Source organism: Homalodisca vitripennis, chromosome 4 (genome assembly GCF_021130785.1).
Source record: "Homalodisca vitripennis isolate AUS2020 chromosome 4, UT_GWSS_2.1, whole genome shotgun sequence".
NCBI lineage: Eukaryota > Metazoa > Arthropoda > Insecta > Hemiptera > Cicadellidae > Homalodisca > Homalodisca vitripennis.
In genome coordinates this window covers 103,299,388-103,315,909 of record NC_060210.1, presented here as the reverse complement: position 1 = coordinate 103,315,909, position 16,522 = coordinate 103,299,388, and the positions used below count along the sequence as shown (strand labels likewise).

General features: G+C 39.8%; 2 protein-coding genes across 2 annotated transcripts; both read left to right on the top strand.

Moving 5' to 3' along the window:
- Positions 1–501: 501 nt before the first annotated feature.
- LOC124361141 lies at positions 502–3,949 on the top strand. The gene is made up of 2 exons (XM_046815180.1): positions 502–966; positions 1,178–3,949. The coding sequence occupies exons 1-2, from the start codon at positions 502–504 to the stop codon at positions 3,947–3,949; spliced, it is 3,237 nt and encodes a 1,078-aa protein (XP_046671136.1).
- A 1,857-nt stretch (positions 3,950–5,806) lies between these two features.
- Positions 5,807–9,254, top strand: LOC124361140. Its single transcript, XM_046815179.1, has 2 exons — positions 5,807–6,271; positions 6,483–9,254. The coding sequence occupies exons 1-2, from the start codon at positions 5,807–5,809 to the stop codon at positions 9,252–9,254; spliced, it is 3,237 nt and encodes a 1,078-aa protein (XP_046671135.1).
- The last annotated feature ends 7,268 nt before the right edge of the window (positions 9,255–16,522 follow it).

Sequence of the window (16,522 nt, the reverse complement as noted above, 5' to 3'; positions counted from 1 at the left end):
CGCCCTTCTCCACTGAGCGAGGCCGACAATATTGCTAACCCGCGAGGAGGGGTGGCAAACTGGCGCCCAACGCGGGGCCCCTTGTGTTAGCACCTGACTTTCACAGATTATAAAATTGTATTGAACTTGTAGTGTAAATATTTTTGAAAGATAGTATTTAGTATTTTTGTTGTTTGTTAGTATTGGGAAACACTGGTAATGTCTTGTTAATGGTTGTGTGTTAAATTTTGCTAGTGTTCATGATCTTAAGTTAAATATTGGAAAAATACCTCTTTGCGAAACATAAAATAAATAATTTTGTTTTGGATTTGAACTTTCCCCGGTATGACAAACTGAGGATGATGTGAACTTACATAATCGTTGGTTGCATTCTAGTGTTGTTATTTGGTTGGAAAGAAGTGCAGTTTTAGGATTGGCTAAAATTAGTGCGAGGTGATATTTCCATGTGGGCTGTATGAATTATTCTGGTTATCTGGTGAATTTTTAGTATCCTACCTTACGATGAATGCGTATCATCTTCGTAAGACTGAGGTTATCTACGAACTTAAAATTAGGAATGTTGATACCGATGGCAACGCTAATGAACTGAGGAAGCGTCTGACTCAATGTTTTTCGGCCGATACCCAGGTTGATGAAACCGTTGTAAACTCTTTGGATGCCGATGCGGAGTTGGAGGAATGCGAAGGGAAGTACCAGGACTTATCTTCGCTAGTGAGTGATTACGAAGGCACGAATAATGACAACGAGTTTCATCGTATTGTGGCTCGTCTTTGGCATCTGTATCTCCGAGTGGAGAGAATTCCGATTGGGGCATCTTCTGATAGTGAGCAAGCGGAAAGTAAGGAAAAGTTGCTGAGTAGAAGTAAGGAGCTATTGGATTCTTTTAGAGGGACTTCTGATTCGAAGAACCAACCGGATCCCAGGACATCGGCAGTTTCAACAGCTTCAACTACCAGAGGATGGAGCGCAAGAAACTAATTTTGAACTGCCCAAAACTTTAGAGTTGGCATTTAAACCAAATAAAACCACTGAAGACGACGAGAACCTGGCGACAGAAAGGAAACTTCTAGAGGAATGGCGGAATAGGGAAGAAAGAAAACTACAACAGGAAAGGCGTCACCAAGAGGAATGGCTCCAAAAGGAAGAGAGAAAACTACAAGAAGAAAAAAGAAAACAGGAGGCAACATGGAAACAAGAAGAAGGACGACTGCAAGAAGCCCGAAGACAGCAAGAGGAGAAATGGAAGTTGGAAGAAGTGCGACTTCGAGGACCTCAGCAGAGAACAGAAGAAAGAATCCCGCACGAGGATTTGAGAGGTCAAGAAAGAAGAGGACCTCCAGAGGACGACTACCTTCCCAGATTTTCACTAACTCGAAACGACACAGGCGCTAGTTCCCGGCCCAGATATGTCCCAGTCTACAAGTGGGGGCTAAAGTTTGACAACTCCGGACCAAGTATCGCTGCATTTCTTGAGAGAGTAGAAGAACTTCGTCGGGCAAGAGGAGTCACACATCAAGAGCTATATGAGTCTGCGGTTGATTTATTTGCCGGATCAGCGCTTGTCTGGTACCGTGCTGCGTCTATTCGGATTCAGTCATGGCATCAGTTGACGAGGGAGCTCAAAGAAGTCTTTCAGCCTGCGGATTATGACATAAGACTCCATCAGGAAATCTTTAATCGGCTGCAGGGAGATAATGAGCCGATAGATCTGTATATAGCCGCTATGGAGGGTTTATATGGAAGATTAGCAGTAGCTGTTCCTGAACCTACTCGCTTAGCACAGATCTATAATAACCTGCACCCTCAGCTGCAAGATCGATTGGCACTTTGCAGCATTCAAACTCTTGAACAGTTGAGATCCATGGGACGTAGAGCCGAAGCGGGCCGACTAAGTATGGTTAGAATAAGGCACGCAACTACAAGGGAAAATACCCTTGAACCGGACCTTGCTTATCACGATCAGAACCACCCACGAAAACCTTTATCCGGACGTGTGGCCAGCGTACAGTCTGCAAATTCAGACCGCCAGGACCCTGTCTGCTGGAATTGTGGAGATAAGGGCCACCGCTTCAGGTTTTGTAGTAAACCAAAACGAAGGTTTTGTTTTGGTTGTGGAAAGGAGGACGTATTTAAACGAGACTGTGTAAAATGCTGCTCAAAAAAACGGGCAAGGCAAGGGGTCAGAAAGGAAGTAGGTGGTTCTGGCTCCTTGGATACTGAGACCATCCCGGCCATCAACTATGTCATTCATAGCCAACAAGAAGACCATAGGCCTTATTTGAAAGTGAGGGTGTTTGGCCGTGAAGTTACCGCCCTCTTAGACTCGGGAGCTTCCCAAACGTTTTTAGGTGGACATGGAATGTGGATTTTGAATCAGTTTCCCGCTCGCCTTCAGAGTGTCAGTGGACGTTTTGTAGAAACAGCCGACTCAACACGCCATGAGGTCCAGGGCTTTGTCAATCTACCCATCACTTTACAGGGCCGTACTAAAAGTCTAAAGGTTTGCATTGTACCATCACTGCAGCATACCTTAATCCTAGGCATCGACTTCTGGGAAATAATGCACATTGTTGCGGATATGCGCAATCAGAAGTGGGACTTTGCAACGAAGAGTGTGGATTTATTTTGTGGTTATGTTGAGGGAATCACATCGGAAGACAATCTAACGCTAGCAGAGAGAAAACGGCTACAAGATCTTCTCGAGGAGCATTTCGAGGATGAGCCATCAACATTGGGTAGAACAGACCGTGTGAAGCACGTCATCGACACTGGGGGTGTGCCACCAATCAAACAGCGGTACTACAATGTATCCCCTGCTCGTCAAAAACTCATCAATGAGGAGCTAGACCACATGTTGCAGTTAGGGGTTGTAGAGCCTTCACAAAGCGCCTGGTCCTCGCCAATTATGTTACTGGATAAACCTGATGGCAGTAAAAGGTTTGTTGTGGACTTCAGGGCGGTGAATGCAGTGAGCCGAAAGGACGCCTACCCTCTACCACAGGTGACCGCTATCCTGGATAGATTGAGAGATGCTCGATTCTTATCTAGCCTGGACATTAAGAGCGCCTATTGGCAAATTGAACTAGACGAGGCAAGTAAGGAGAAGACCGCGTTTGCAATACCGGGTCGTGGTTTATACCAGTTCGTCACGATGCCCTTTGGTCTGTGCGGAGCTCCCGCAACATGGCAGCGCTTCGTTGACACAGTCTTGGGACCAGAGCTGGAGCCGAATGTCTTCGTCTATCTAGACGACATTATAGTTGTAACATCTACATTTGAGTCCCATCTGAAAACCTTGAAAGAGATATTTAGAAGAGTTCGTGAAGCAAAGCTCACCCTCAATAGAGAAAAGTGCAAGTTTTGCAGGAGAGAACTGAAGTACCTGGGCTACATTGTCAGTGGGGAGGGTTTGCGAGTCGACCCTGAAAAAGTAAAGGCGATTGTGGATATCCCAATCCCCCGGAACCAAAAGGAGGTTCGTCAATTTACTGGAATGGCCTCGTGGTACAGACGCTTCATTCCCAACTTCGCGTCACGTATGACTCCTTTGACTTCCTTACTGAAACGGAGAAATCAGTTCGAATGGACTCCAGAAGCCGAGATGGCCTTCCAGGACGTAAAATCCTGCCTGATTAGCGCTCCAATATTATCCTGTCCAGACTTTTCGAAGCCTTTCACAATCTCCTGTGACGCCTCAGGCGTGGGGATCGGCGCTGTTCTTAGCCAAGACAGTGAGCAAGGAGAAAGTGTTGTTGCCTATGCCAGCCGCACATTAACTCGGCAAGAGCAGAACTTCTCGGCCACTGAAAGGGAGTGCCTTGCGGTGATCTTTGCTGTGGAGAAATTCCGGCCTTACGTGGAAGGAACCAGGTTCACGGTCGTGACAGACCACTATAGTTTGCTTTGGCTAAGTAACTTGAAGGACCCGACAGGACGTCTGGCTCGTTAGGCTTTGCGATTGCAGCCCTATGATTTTCACCTAGTACACCGTAAGGGGCAAGAGAACGTTGTGCCAGATCTTCTCTCTCGGACCACTCCACCGATATCGACTGATCCCTCTCATCCAGACGTGATTCATTGTGACTTGATTGAGATACCAGCTACAATACAGTATGTTAATACTTTAATACACTTTACTATAATTATTGTAATTAATTAGTTTAAGTAAGAACAAACGTAATTAATTGTTTCTGTGTCAGAATAATTATGCTTTGTGTTTAAGACCAATATTGTATATCATTGTAATTGGCAGATTCTGCGCTTTTTAATGTACTTATGTTTATACATTAAACGTTTCTTTACATTTTACTGGCCGCTGTAAGCTAAATACGAGTATGTTAGACACACCAACAATAGTGACAGATGTTGCTGTTTTAGTCAGCTGGTTTCTTTTAAGTTAAGTTTGACATTGTTTTCATGATTGAATATAAGTAGTTTTACTGATTTCAATGAGCCGCAGAAAATGAATAAAACTGACTTTATGAAATTAAAGTTTCAATATTGGATTGCACGGACGATACAATCGACGGCTCGTGTGTGTGTTTCGTGCCCGCCCAGTTGGTGAGTAGACTTTACACTACTTATTCCATCGTGCTCCCCTGGGAGGTCGGACTAACTCCGTCAATGTCATTGTGGAGCCTCTACCTATCGGACTAGGCCTGAATAACTGCATCAGGGTGGATCCAGTTCCGACTTTGACAAATGGGACTCAACTTTAATTTAATGTCTAGCCATTATGTATTCATGTGAATTATTGTTTTGTAATTTTGTAGTTAAGGAATATGGTCATCATGATTTTGGCCACTGTAATTTTGTATTAGTAATCGGAGCGCTCCTACCGTAATAATTTTTAGTATTTTTATTTCAATTGGCCAACGAGTTAAGTTTAAGTTAAGTTAAATAAATATTTGTTTATTTAGTTTAAGACCTTAGCACTGTGAGAGAAATAGGCAATACAGAATGAAATATGTGAAATATTGGTTTTAATTTCTAATTGCCTGATATTTAATTAGAGACCTTGCAACTTACTATTAGAAAATAATCAACCGAAATCTGTGGCTAATTTAAGTACCTAAGGCTTAGTGTCGTAAACCTAATAGTTCTTGCGTGCATGGTAGTGGTCTCGATTGAGCATACCTGAGGGCAGGAAACTGTTCATTGTTGGAGACCTGCGACTATCACACCCCATCAACAAGGTGGCGCCCTTATTACCGAGCAAACCGTAACCATCTGGGTATCCGTCAATCTTAGTAGTCCTCTGTCACTGCGCAAGAACTTGGTTGTCTTGGCGCTCTACCAATACTCACGCCCTTCTCCACTGAGCGAGGCCGACAATATTGCTAACCCGCGAGGAGGGGTGGCAAACTGGCGCCCAACGCGGGGCCCCTTGTGTTAGCACCTGACTTTCACAGATTATAAAATTGTATTGAACTTGTAGTGTAAATATTTTTGAAAGATAGTATTTAGTATTTTTGTTGTTTGTTAGTATTGGGAAACACTGGTAATGTCTTGTTAATGGTTGTGTGTTAAATTTTGCTAGTGTTCATGATCTTAAGTTAAATATTGGAAAAATACCTCTTTGCGAAACATAAAATAAATAATTTTGTTTTGGATTTGAACTTTCCCCGGTATGACAAACTGAGGATGATGTGAACTTACATAATCGTTGGTTGCATTCTAGTGTTGTTATTTGGTTGGAAAGAAGTGCAGTTTTAGGATTGGCTAAAATTAGTGCGAGGTGATATTTCCATGTGGGCTGTATGAATTATTCTGGTTATCTGGTGAATTTTTAGTATCCTACCTTACGATGAATGCGTATCATCTTCGTAAGACTGAGGTTATCTACGAACTTAAAATTAGGAATGTTGATACCGATGGCAACGCTAATGAACTGAGGAAGCGTCTGACTCAATGTTTTTCGGCCGATACCCAGGTTGATGAAACCGTTGTAAACTCTTTGGATGCCGATGCGGAGTTGGAGGAATGCGAAGGGAAGTACCAGGACTTATCTTCGCTAGTGAGTGATTACGAAGGCACGAATAATGACAACGAGTTTCATCGTATTGTGGCTCGTCTTTGGCATCTGTATCTCCGAGTGGAGAGAATTCCGATTGGGGCATCTTCTGATAGTGAGCAAGCGGAAAGTAAGGAAAAGTTGCTGAGTAGAAGTAAGGAGCTATTGGATTCTTTTAGAGGGACTTCTGATTCGAAGAACCAACCGGATCCCAGGACATCGGCAGTTTCAACAGCTTCAACTACCAGAGGATGGAGCGCAAGAAACTAATTTTGAACTGCCCAAAACTTTAGAGTTGGCATTTAAACCAAATAAAACCACTGAAGACGACGAGAACCTGGCGACAGAAAGGAAACTTCTAGAGGAATGGCGGAATAGGGAAGAAAGAAAACTACAACAGGAAAGGCGTCACCAAGAGGAATGGCTCCAAAAGGAAGAGAGAAAACTACAAGAAGAAAAAAGAAAACAGGAGGCAACATGGAAACAAGAAGAAGGACGACTGCAAGAAGCCCGAAGACAGCAAGAGGAGAAATGGAAGTTGGAAGAAGTGCGACTTCGAGGACCTCAGCAGAGAACAGAAGAAAGAATCCCGCACGAGGATTTGAGAGGTCAAGAAAGAAGAGGACCTCCAGAGGACGACTACCTTCCCAGATTTTCACTAACTCGAAACGACACAGGCGCTAGTTCCCGGCCCAGATATGTCCCAGTCTACAAGTGGGGGCTAAAGTTTGACAACTCCGGACCAAGTATCGCTGCATTTCTTGAGAGAGTAGAAGAACTTCGTCGGGCAAGAGGAGTCACACATCAAGAGCTATATGAGTCTGCGGTTGATTTATTTGCCGGATCAGCGCTTGTCTGGTACCGTGCTGCGTCTATTCGGATTCAGTCATGGCATCAGTTGACGAGGGAGCTCAAAGAAGTCTTTCAGCCTGCGGATTATGACATAAGATTCCATCAGGAAATCTTTAATCGGCTGCAGGGAGATAATGAGCCGATAGATCTGTATATAGCCGCTATGGAGGGTTTATATGGAAGATTAGCAGTAGCTGTTCCTGAACCTACTCGCTTAGCACAGATCTATAATAACCTGCACCCTCAGCTGCAAGATCGATTGGCACTTTGCAGCATTCAAACTCTTGAACAGTTGAGATCCATGGGACGTAGAGCCGAAGCGGGCCGACTAAGTATGGTTAGAATAAGGCACGCAACTACAAGGGAAAATACCCTTGAACCGGACCTTGCTTATCACGATCAGAACCACCCACGAAAACCTTTATCCGGACGTGTGGCCAGCGTACAGTCTGCAAATTCAGACCGCCAGGACCCTGTCTGCTGGAATTGTGGAGATAAGGGCCACCGCTTCAGGTTTTGTAGTAAACCAAAACGAAGGTTTTGTTTTGGTTGTGGAAAGGAGGACGTATTTAAACGAGACTGTGTAAAATGCTGCTCAAAAAAACGGGCAAGGCAAGGGGTCAGAAAGGAAGTAGGTGGTTCTGGCTCCTTGAATACTGAGACCATCCCGGCCATCAACTATGTCATTCATAGCCAACAAGAAGACCATAGGCCTTATTTGAAAGTGAGGGTGTTTGGCCGTGAAGTTACCGCCCTCTTAGACTCGGGAGCTTCCCAAACGTTTTTAGGTGGACATGGAATGTGGATTTTGAATCAGTTTCCCGCTCGCCTTCAGAGTGTCAGTGGACGTTTTGTAGAAACAGCCGACTCAACACGCCATGAGGTCCAGGGCTTTGTCAATCTACCCATCACTTTACAGGGCCGTACTAAAAGTCTAAAGGTTTGCATTGTACCATCACTGCAGCATACCTTAATCCTAGGCATCGACTTCTGGGAAATAATGCACATTGTTGCGGATATGCGCAATCGGAAGTGGGACTTTGCAACGAAGAGTGTGTATTTATTTTGTGGTTATGTTGAGGGAATCACATCGGAAGACAATCTAACGCTAGCAGAGAGAAAACGGCTACAAGATCTTCTCGAGGAGCATTTCGAGGATGAGCCATCAACATTGGGTAGAACAGACCGTGTGAAGCACGTCATCGACACTGGGGGTGTGCCACCAATCAAACAGCGGTACTACAATGTATCCCCTGCTCGTCAAAAACTCATCAATGAGGAGCTAGACCACATGTTGCAGTTAGGGGTTGTAGAGCCTTCACAAAGCGCCTGGTCCTCGCCAATTATGTTACTGGATAAACCTGATGGCAGTAAAAGGTTTGTTGTGGACTTCAGGGCGGTGAATGCAGTGAGCCGAAAGGACGCCTACCCTCTACCACAGGTGACCGCTATCCTGGATAGATTGAGAGATGCTCGATTCTTATCTAGCCTGGACATTAAGAGCGCCTATTGGCAAATTGAACTAGACGAGGCAAGTAAGGAGAAGACCGCGTTTGCAATACCGGGTCGTGGTTTATACCAGTTCGTCACGATGCCCTTTGGTCTGTGCGGAGCTCCCGCAACATGGCAGCGCTTCGTTGACACAGTCTTGGGACCAGAGCTGGAGCCGAATGTCTTCGTCTATCTAGACGACATTATAGTTGTAACATCTACATTTGAGTCCCATCTGAAAACCTTGAAAGAGATATTTAGAAGAGTTCGTGAAGCAAAGCTCACCCTCAATAGAGAAAAGTGCAAGTTTTGCAGGAGAGAACTGAAGTACCTGGGCTACATTGTCAGTGGGGAGGGTTTGCGAGTCGACCCTGAAAAAGTAAAGGCGATTGTGGATATCCCAATCCCCCGGAACCAAAAGGAGGTTCGTCAATTTACTGGAATGGCCTCGTGGTACAGACGCTTCATTCCCAACTTCGCGTCACGTATGACTCCTTTGACTTCCTTACTGAAACGGAGAAATCAGTTCGAATGGACTCCAGAAGCCGAGATGGCCTTCCAGGACGTAAAATCCTGCCTGATTAGCGCTCCAATATTATCCTGTCCAGACTTTTCGAAGCCTTTCACAATCTCCTGTGACGCCTCAGGCGTGGGGATCGGCGCTGTTCTTAGCCAAGACAGTGAGCAAGGAGAAAGTGTTGTTGCCTATGCCAGCCGCACATTAACTCGGCAAGAGCAGAACTTCTCGGCCACTGAAAGGGAGTGCCTTGCGGTGATCTTTGCTGTGGAGAAATTCCGGCCTTACGTGGAAGGAACCAGGTTCACGGTCGTGACAGACCACTATAGTTTGCTTTGGCTAAGTAACTTGAAGGACCCGACAGGACGTCTGGCTCGTTAGGCTTTGCGATTGCAGCCCTATGATTTTCACCTAGTACACCGTAAGGGGCAAGAGAACGTTGTGCCAGATCTTCTCTCTCGGACCACTCCACCGATATCGACTGATCCCTCTCATCCAGACGTGATTCATTGTGACTTGATTGAGATACCAGCTACAATACAGTATGTTAATACTTTAATACACTTTACTATAATTATTGTAATTAATTAGTTTAAGTAAGAACAAACGTAATTAATTGTTTCTGTGTCAGAATAATTATGCTTTGTGTTTAAGACCAATATTGTATATCATTGTAATTGGCAGATTCTGCGCTTTTTAATGTACTTATGTTTATACATTAAACGTTTCTTTACATTTTACTGGCCGCTGTAAGCTAAATACGAGTATGTTAGACACACCAACAATAGTGACAGATGTTGCTGTTTTAGTCAGCTGGTTTCTTTTAAGTTAAGTTTGACATTGTTTTCATGATTGAATATAAGTAGTTTTACTGATTTCAATGAGCCGCAGAAAATGAATAAAACTGACTTTATGAAATTAAAGTTTCAATATTGGATTGCACGGACGATACAATCGACGGCTCGTGTGTGTGTTTCGTGTCCGCCCAGTTGGTGAGTAGACTTTACACTACTTATTCCATCGTGCTCCCCTGGGAGGTCGGACTAACTCCGTCAATGTCATTGTGGAGCCTCTACCTATCGGACTAGGCCTGAATAACTGCATCAGGGTGGATCCAGTTCCGACTTTGACAAATGGGACTCAACTTTAATTTAATGTCTAGCCATTATGTATTCATGTGAATTATTGTTTTGTAATTTTGTAGTTCAGGAATATGGTCATCATGATTTTGGCCACTGTAATTTTGTATTAGTAATCGGAGCGCTCCTACCGTAATAATTTTTAGTATTTTTATTTCAATTGGCCAACGAGTTAAGTTTAAGTTAAGTTAAATAAATATTTGTTTATTTAGTTTAAGACCTTAGCACTGTGAGAGAAATAGGCAATACAGAATGAAATATGTGAAATATTGGTTTTAATTTCTAATTGCCTGATATTTAATTAGAGACCTTGCAACTTACTATTAGAAAATAATCAACCGAAATCTGTGGCTAATTTAAGTACCTAAGGCTTAGTGTCGTAAACCTAATAGTTCTTGCGTGCATGGTAGTGGTCTCGATTGAGCATACCTGAGGGCAGGAAACTGTTCCTTGTTGGAGACCTGCGACTATCACACCCCATCAACAAGGTGGCGCCCTTATTACCGAGCAAACCGTAACCATCTGGGTATCCGTCAATCTTAGTAGTCCTCTGTCACTGCGCAAGAACTTGGTTGTCTTGGCGCTCTACCAATACTCACGCCCTTCTCCACTGAGCGAGGCCGACAATATTGCTAACCCGCGAGGAGGGGTGGCAAATTAGTCTATTGAATCATTGTATATATACTTTCTTCTATGATTGCTTTTTAATTCATCATTAAATAATCGTTGTGAATATATTTTATAGCTGGGCTGAACTGAACTCCCAAAGATATACTCTATGATACTTGGTAATTAGTCTCCTGAATCGTTGTATATATACTTTATACTACGATTGATTTTTAATTCATCATATAAATAATCGTTGTGAATATATTTTACAGCGGGGGTGAACTGAACTCCCAAAGATATACTGTATGATACTTGGTAATTAGTCTCCTGAATCGTTGCATATATACTTTATACTACGATTGACTTTTAATTCATCATATAAATAATCGTTGAGAATATATTTTACAGCTGGGCTGAACTGAACTCCCAAAGATATACTGTATGATACTTGGTAATTAGTCTCTTGAATCGTTACATATATACTTTATACTATGATTGATTTTTAATTCATCGTATAAATAATCGTTCAGACTACATTTAACAGCTGGACTGAACTGAACTCTCAAAGCGGCCTCATCTGATAATTGGCAATTACTAGGTTTTGACACTCCAAACGCTACCCTGCCACTGATACTTCCACCAACAATCGTTTAATTAATTATAGGTGCATTTCCGTGTATCGACCACCACAGCCAGTTTATTACTCGAACCGTTCGAAAATACTCGTAACTATCCAAACTGTTACTTCGATGTCACATTTTTTGATTCTACAAACATTTTAACTCTTATGGTTGAACGTTTTAACGTTATGATTGAACGGAAATTCATGAATATATATTTAAGGTAGTTTATAAATTTATGTGTACAGACAAATATACTGTTTACCATGATTATTTTTTTTAGTTCTTAGCGCTTGTATCAATTTAACATGTAATAAGAAAATTGTTTTGATGAGAAAAAGGTCAGTAATTTGAGGTCACATATTTCACACAAAGACATAACGGTATTGACTATTTCATTTTGGTGAGAACATGAGAGAGTTATAGGCATTGACTTGGTGGAGCAGCTGAACTGGGCTAGCGTACAATGGAACCAATAACAAAGACGAGAAGGTCAGGTTGAAGTGGACATCGATGGATTATTGGCTCGAATATTACATCGGCATTTACTTCCTCCAATTGTGTAAAGCAGTTTTCCTTATTATATAGCTCTGTAATATCGGTTATATAAAAGAAATTAATTTGGATTAGAAGTACTACCAGTTTTTGCATGCTTATTATTTGTGTATGACAATGCACGATTTTTCTCTCATGTGTTGAAAGTTAGCAAAGCCTATCACTCAAGGAGTTGGAAAACCTAATTTCTGTCTGTCTGTCTGTCTACCTGTCCGCACGATATCTCTAGAAGGAACCGATTATAGACTTGACCTTTGACATGAAATGTAACTAGTATGTAACATCGAACTTGATGATGATGTATGTAACTACATGAGACTTGGCTGAGCGTTAGCAAACCTACACTGATCTTACGGGTAGCCGTGATGTCATCGAAAAAATCGCAAAATAAATCAATCTGTGAAAACCTTAGTACAATAATATGGCATTTTTATATCTGACATAGTAACATACGTAGTTTAATTGAATTATTTATATGTTATATAATCTGTACACAAGGTGCTGTATCTTGTTAATATCCCATATTTTAACAGATCGATCGTAAATAGAAAAAGCCGACTATTTTATATATATATATATATATATATGGTATATCTAGTAGTAAAATTGTGTTCTAAAATGGGAGCGTACGGAACAGTACATCTCTCCGTATAACACAGGAAACCACATTAATTGAATTCAACCTTTGGTAAACCATCTTGTATAGTCTAGTTCAGGATCTACCCTAATGTGGTCCAACTAACAACCCTCAGAACATTTGAAATTGAGTTATCTTTTGATGAACAGGAGAGAAGTAACTCTATAGGCTTTTGTACTTGTATACCAGCAGGTGTTATCAATTGAAACCTAAATTAAAACCAATTGAAACAAAATACGTGTTTGCCATTGTTTATCAACTATACTAGTTGAATTGAACTAGTAAACAATCGATATTTTATCCTGATATTATACATGAGAATATTGAATATTTGGATGTTTGATAATCAATCACACAAAAACTATTGAACGGATTTGGACGAATTTGGCAGTTGCATTACTTAGATGTAGGAATCAAAAATAGGAATATTTTTACTGCAAAATATCACTGACAAATACTTTTAAAATAATTTAAAGAAAATTTATTTACTGTAAAGATAGAGAAGATTTTTGACTAGTGAGTGAGGTCACAGACATGCAGAGTCACATTACTTTGTATTTTCATAAATAAATACCAGCTACCGTTGTGTGATACGTAATGACATATAGTTATTATCTAACTTTTATTTTAGATGGCAACAGTGATGAATTCAAACTTACTAGTTTGTTTTTTTTATTTTAGTTAATAAACAAAATTGTGATTGTGTACATGTAGGGTACTTGAATTTGGTTTTCTTAGACATACTGGGACGGCTTATTTACAAGTTGATGAAGGAACAAAAAGTAAGCTGGACATAAACATGTTACCATGAACCATTCGCTCCGTTACTACAATTTGAGAGAAACGAGCAGCAGCAATACAATGTGCGTAAGTATCGCAAAGTGATACACCAAACACTAAATGTATTTTTTTTTGTAGCAAACATCGTGTCTATTTATCACTGGTGAGGGATACGATCCTAATTAGGTATACGAGTATAAGTATTGAGATAACATTCTTAGGCTTAACAAAGGAAATAAAGAAAAGTGGAGTGATGATTGGGAAACCAAATTTATATACTCTACTGTATCAGGTTTACAGATTTTCATTCTCTCTAAAAACAAATAAATATAATACAAACAAAGGAAGCGTTTCGGGTAGTCCGCTAAGTTGGCATACATTCCCTTTTACGGAATGAAAGTAATAGTAAATACTATTAGTAAATCGGGGTATGAAAAGTTCTTTGTGTATTTACGTGTATGTCTATGTAGGCTTGACCACACATTATCTCGAAACTCAGTTCAGTAAAGAGATATATTTCTATTGAAGGGTATCAAGTGAAAGTTGCGATTTTTCACTAACGTCTGTTATAAGTGTTATACACGATTTGTAAGTGAAGAAGTAGACACCGTTTTAACTGTAGTAGACATCTCAGTATATAGTACTGTATACCTACCTCAGTAATTAATGTGTGTGTGTGGTGTGTGTGTGTGTGTGTGTGTGTGTGTGTGTGTGTGTGTGTGTGTGTGTGTGTGTGTGTGTGTGTGTGTGTGTGTGTGTGTGTGTGTGTGTGTGTGTGTGTGTGTGTATGTTTGTAAATTTGGCTCAAGGGTTTTATTGCAAAAACAATCACTTTGTTTAAGAATAATAATGACTAATCATTTGGTTTGATACTATCCACCAAAGTTCTGAGAGACCTGAGACTCAGAGATTCGCACATGGTCACTATTAACTGTGCCATGTTATATTATGTTACCTGCACATAATATAACATGTTAGGTTGTAAAAATACAACCTAACATAACCAAACTTATTTTAAAATTGACTCAACCTAAAACGAATCATCATTTAATAGTCATTTAAGGAAGTTTGAAATCGTACATCAGCTAATTTAAAATTCTAACCAACCAGATGGACCAAATATAAGATAAACATAAAATTCCTCTTATTAATATCTTATTTCTTTGTCAAGATAAATACTCTGCATATTATCATCTTTTTTCTTAACCATGTACTGTAAGATATGTACCTGATATGTACTTTTATTTCAAAAAAATCATAGCTCTCAATCGTATCCCGGGATGGGTGACAACGTTCATAATGGAAGTACTGATATGTTTGATTATTCTAGTTATTCTAGTTTATTATTCTGATTTTACTTTTAACTTTTTCAGTAACGATATCTATAACCATAAAATTTGAATCCATAAATTTACTGTTTTGAATCCTACCTCGCTATAAAGTTATATATATATTGTTTATCGGAGCAAAAGAGGAACTTATGAAGCGTTTCAAAAATATCATAGGGTTACAACGCATTTCATATTAGAGCTTTCACTACTACGTTCGCCTAAAATACTTTAAGCGTTACTGAAATCGTGGTGCAAGCCATTAAATCAAGTCATCTATCAGCTATTCAATTATGCATAGAATGTTTGAGTGAAATTACGGGTGAAGTCGCGGGTAGTTACTAATATTATTTTTATTTCATTTTGATTATATATTTTACTTTTATTTGTGTTCATTTTACTGCTAAAGGTTTTCAAATATTATTAATTAATATAATGAAAATAAACTTGTTAAACAAAACCAGGTATTCTGTAAGGTATAACCGCAAGTTATGATTTCTTGAAGCTGTCGTCGTTGTATATTACATGAAATCAAATATACACATTATACACATACAGGATTTTCAATCATTCGCATTTAGTAACTTATTCAAAATTTGCATTTAAATATCAAGTAAAATTCAATCACATTTGATTTATTTTTAAAACAATTAGAATTGAGGTAGTCAAAAAATTCGAGAAAGATAAAGGTGGAAAATTTAAAACATTCCAAACACATTTTTATATAAATATTGGTATCAAACCTGTTTTGAACTATGGATGAGAGACTACAATAGTTGTTGAAAATATAAATGAAAGTGAAACGCTATGGCTTAGGTATAACAACGTTAATTTTATATATGTGCACAGATCAATATACATAGTGCAATTGAAAGAGCTTGACGTTGCTTTGGGTAACAAACAGCTAAGGGTTACACTAGTCTGAGGCATTTTCGAAGAAGCTAGGATAAATACCGCGTCAGAAAATTTACCAAATATCTTGTAATATGATTAGCATGAACATGGTTGCATCCAACTGATTCAATCATCGCGGTCAGTGGAATTCTAGGGATGTTCATTTAACAGAAATTCGAGTATAAACTGGGAACGTGGTTCTTGTTCTGCTGTGAAGTGTTTGGAATTATGTGTGATCTCACTCATTTGTATCAATGTTTGGATGTTTATGCTTATTTAGTACTTCATCACTCCCTTGTGCTAGAGAATCAATGATTTAGATCAACTTTCCCTCAATGGACAAACAGCACTACATGTTGTGGAAATAACATATTGTCTTTGATGTGCAAAAAATATTTTTTTTATTTACTGCATTATTAATACAGAAAAGCAAAATTTAAATTAGTTTTGTGTTTTGCTCTATAATGTCAAGCTCTCACTGAAAATTAGATTTTTAATTGAGCATATTCTAGGAATCAGGGTCTCCCTACAATGAATGACAATCACTTACATCAGAAAGATTGGACATTTTGTTTTAAGATAGATTAGCTATGATAACCCTGTTATAATGTGATATGATACTATTCTTATGTTAGGTATTATAATATTAAAAACTTTATATTAATGACAAAATAAGTGTTATAATACCATATACGGTTATAAGAATAATTTATAACATTTCGCTCGCATTTAACACATTTCGGACAGTTGTTAAACTTAAGATCCTACCTCACAGGTTGTTGAAAATGCCTCAGGCTAGTGTGACCATATATGTTACTCAAAGCCACGTCAATATGTCTCAGTTCAATTGTACCATGGATATTAATCAGTGTGTGTTTAGGAAAGTTATTGAACTTAAGATCCTACCTTACAGGTTGTTGAAAATGCCTCAGGCTAGTGTGACCATATATGTTACTCAAAGCCACGTCAATATGTCACAGTTTAATTGTACCATGGATATTAATCAGTGTGTGTTTAGGAAAGTTATTGAACTTAAGATCCTACCTTACAGGTTGTTGAAAATGCCTCAGGCTAGTGTGACCATATA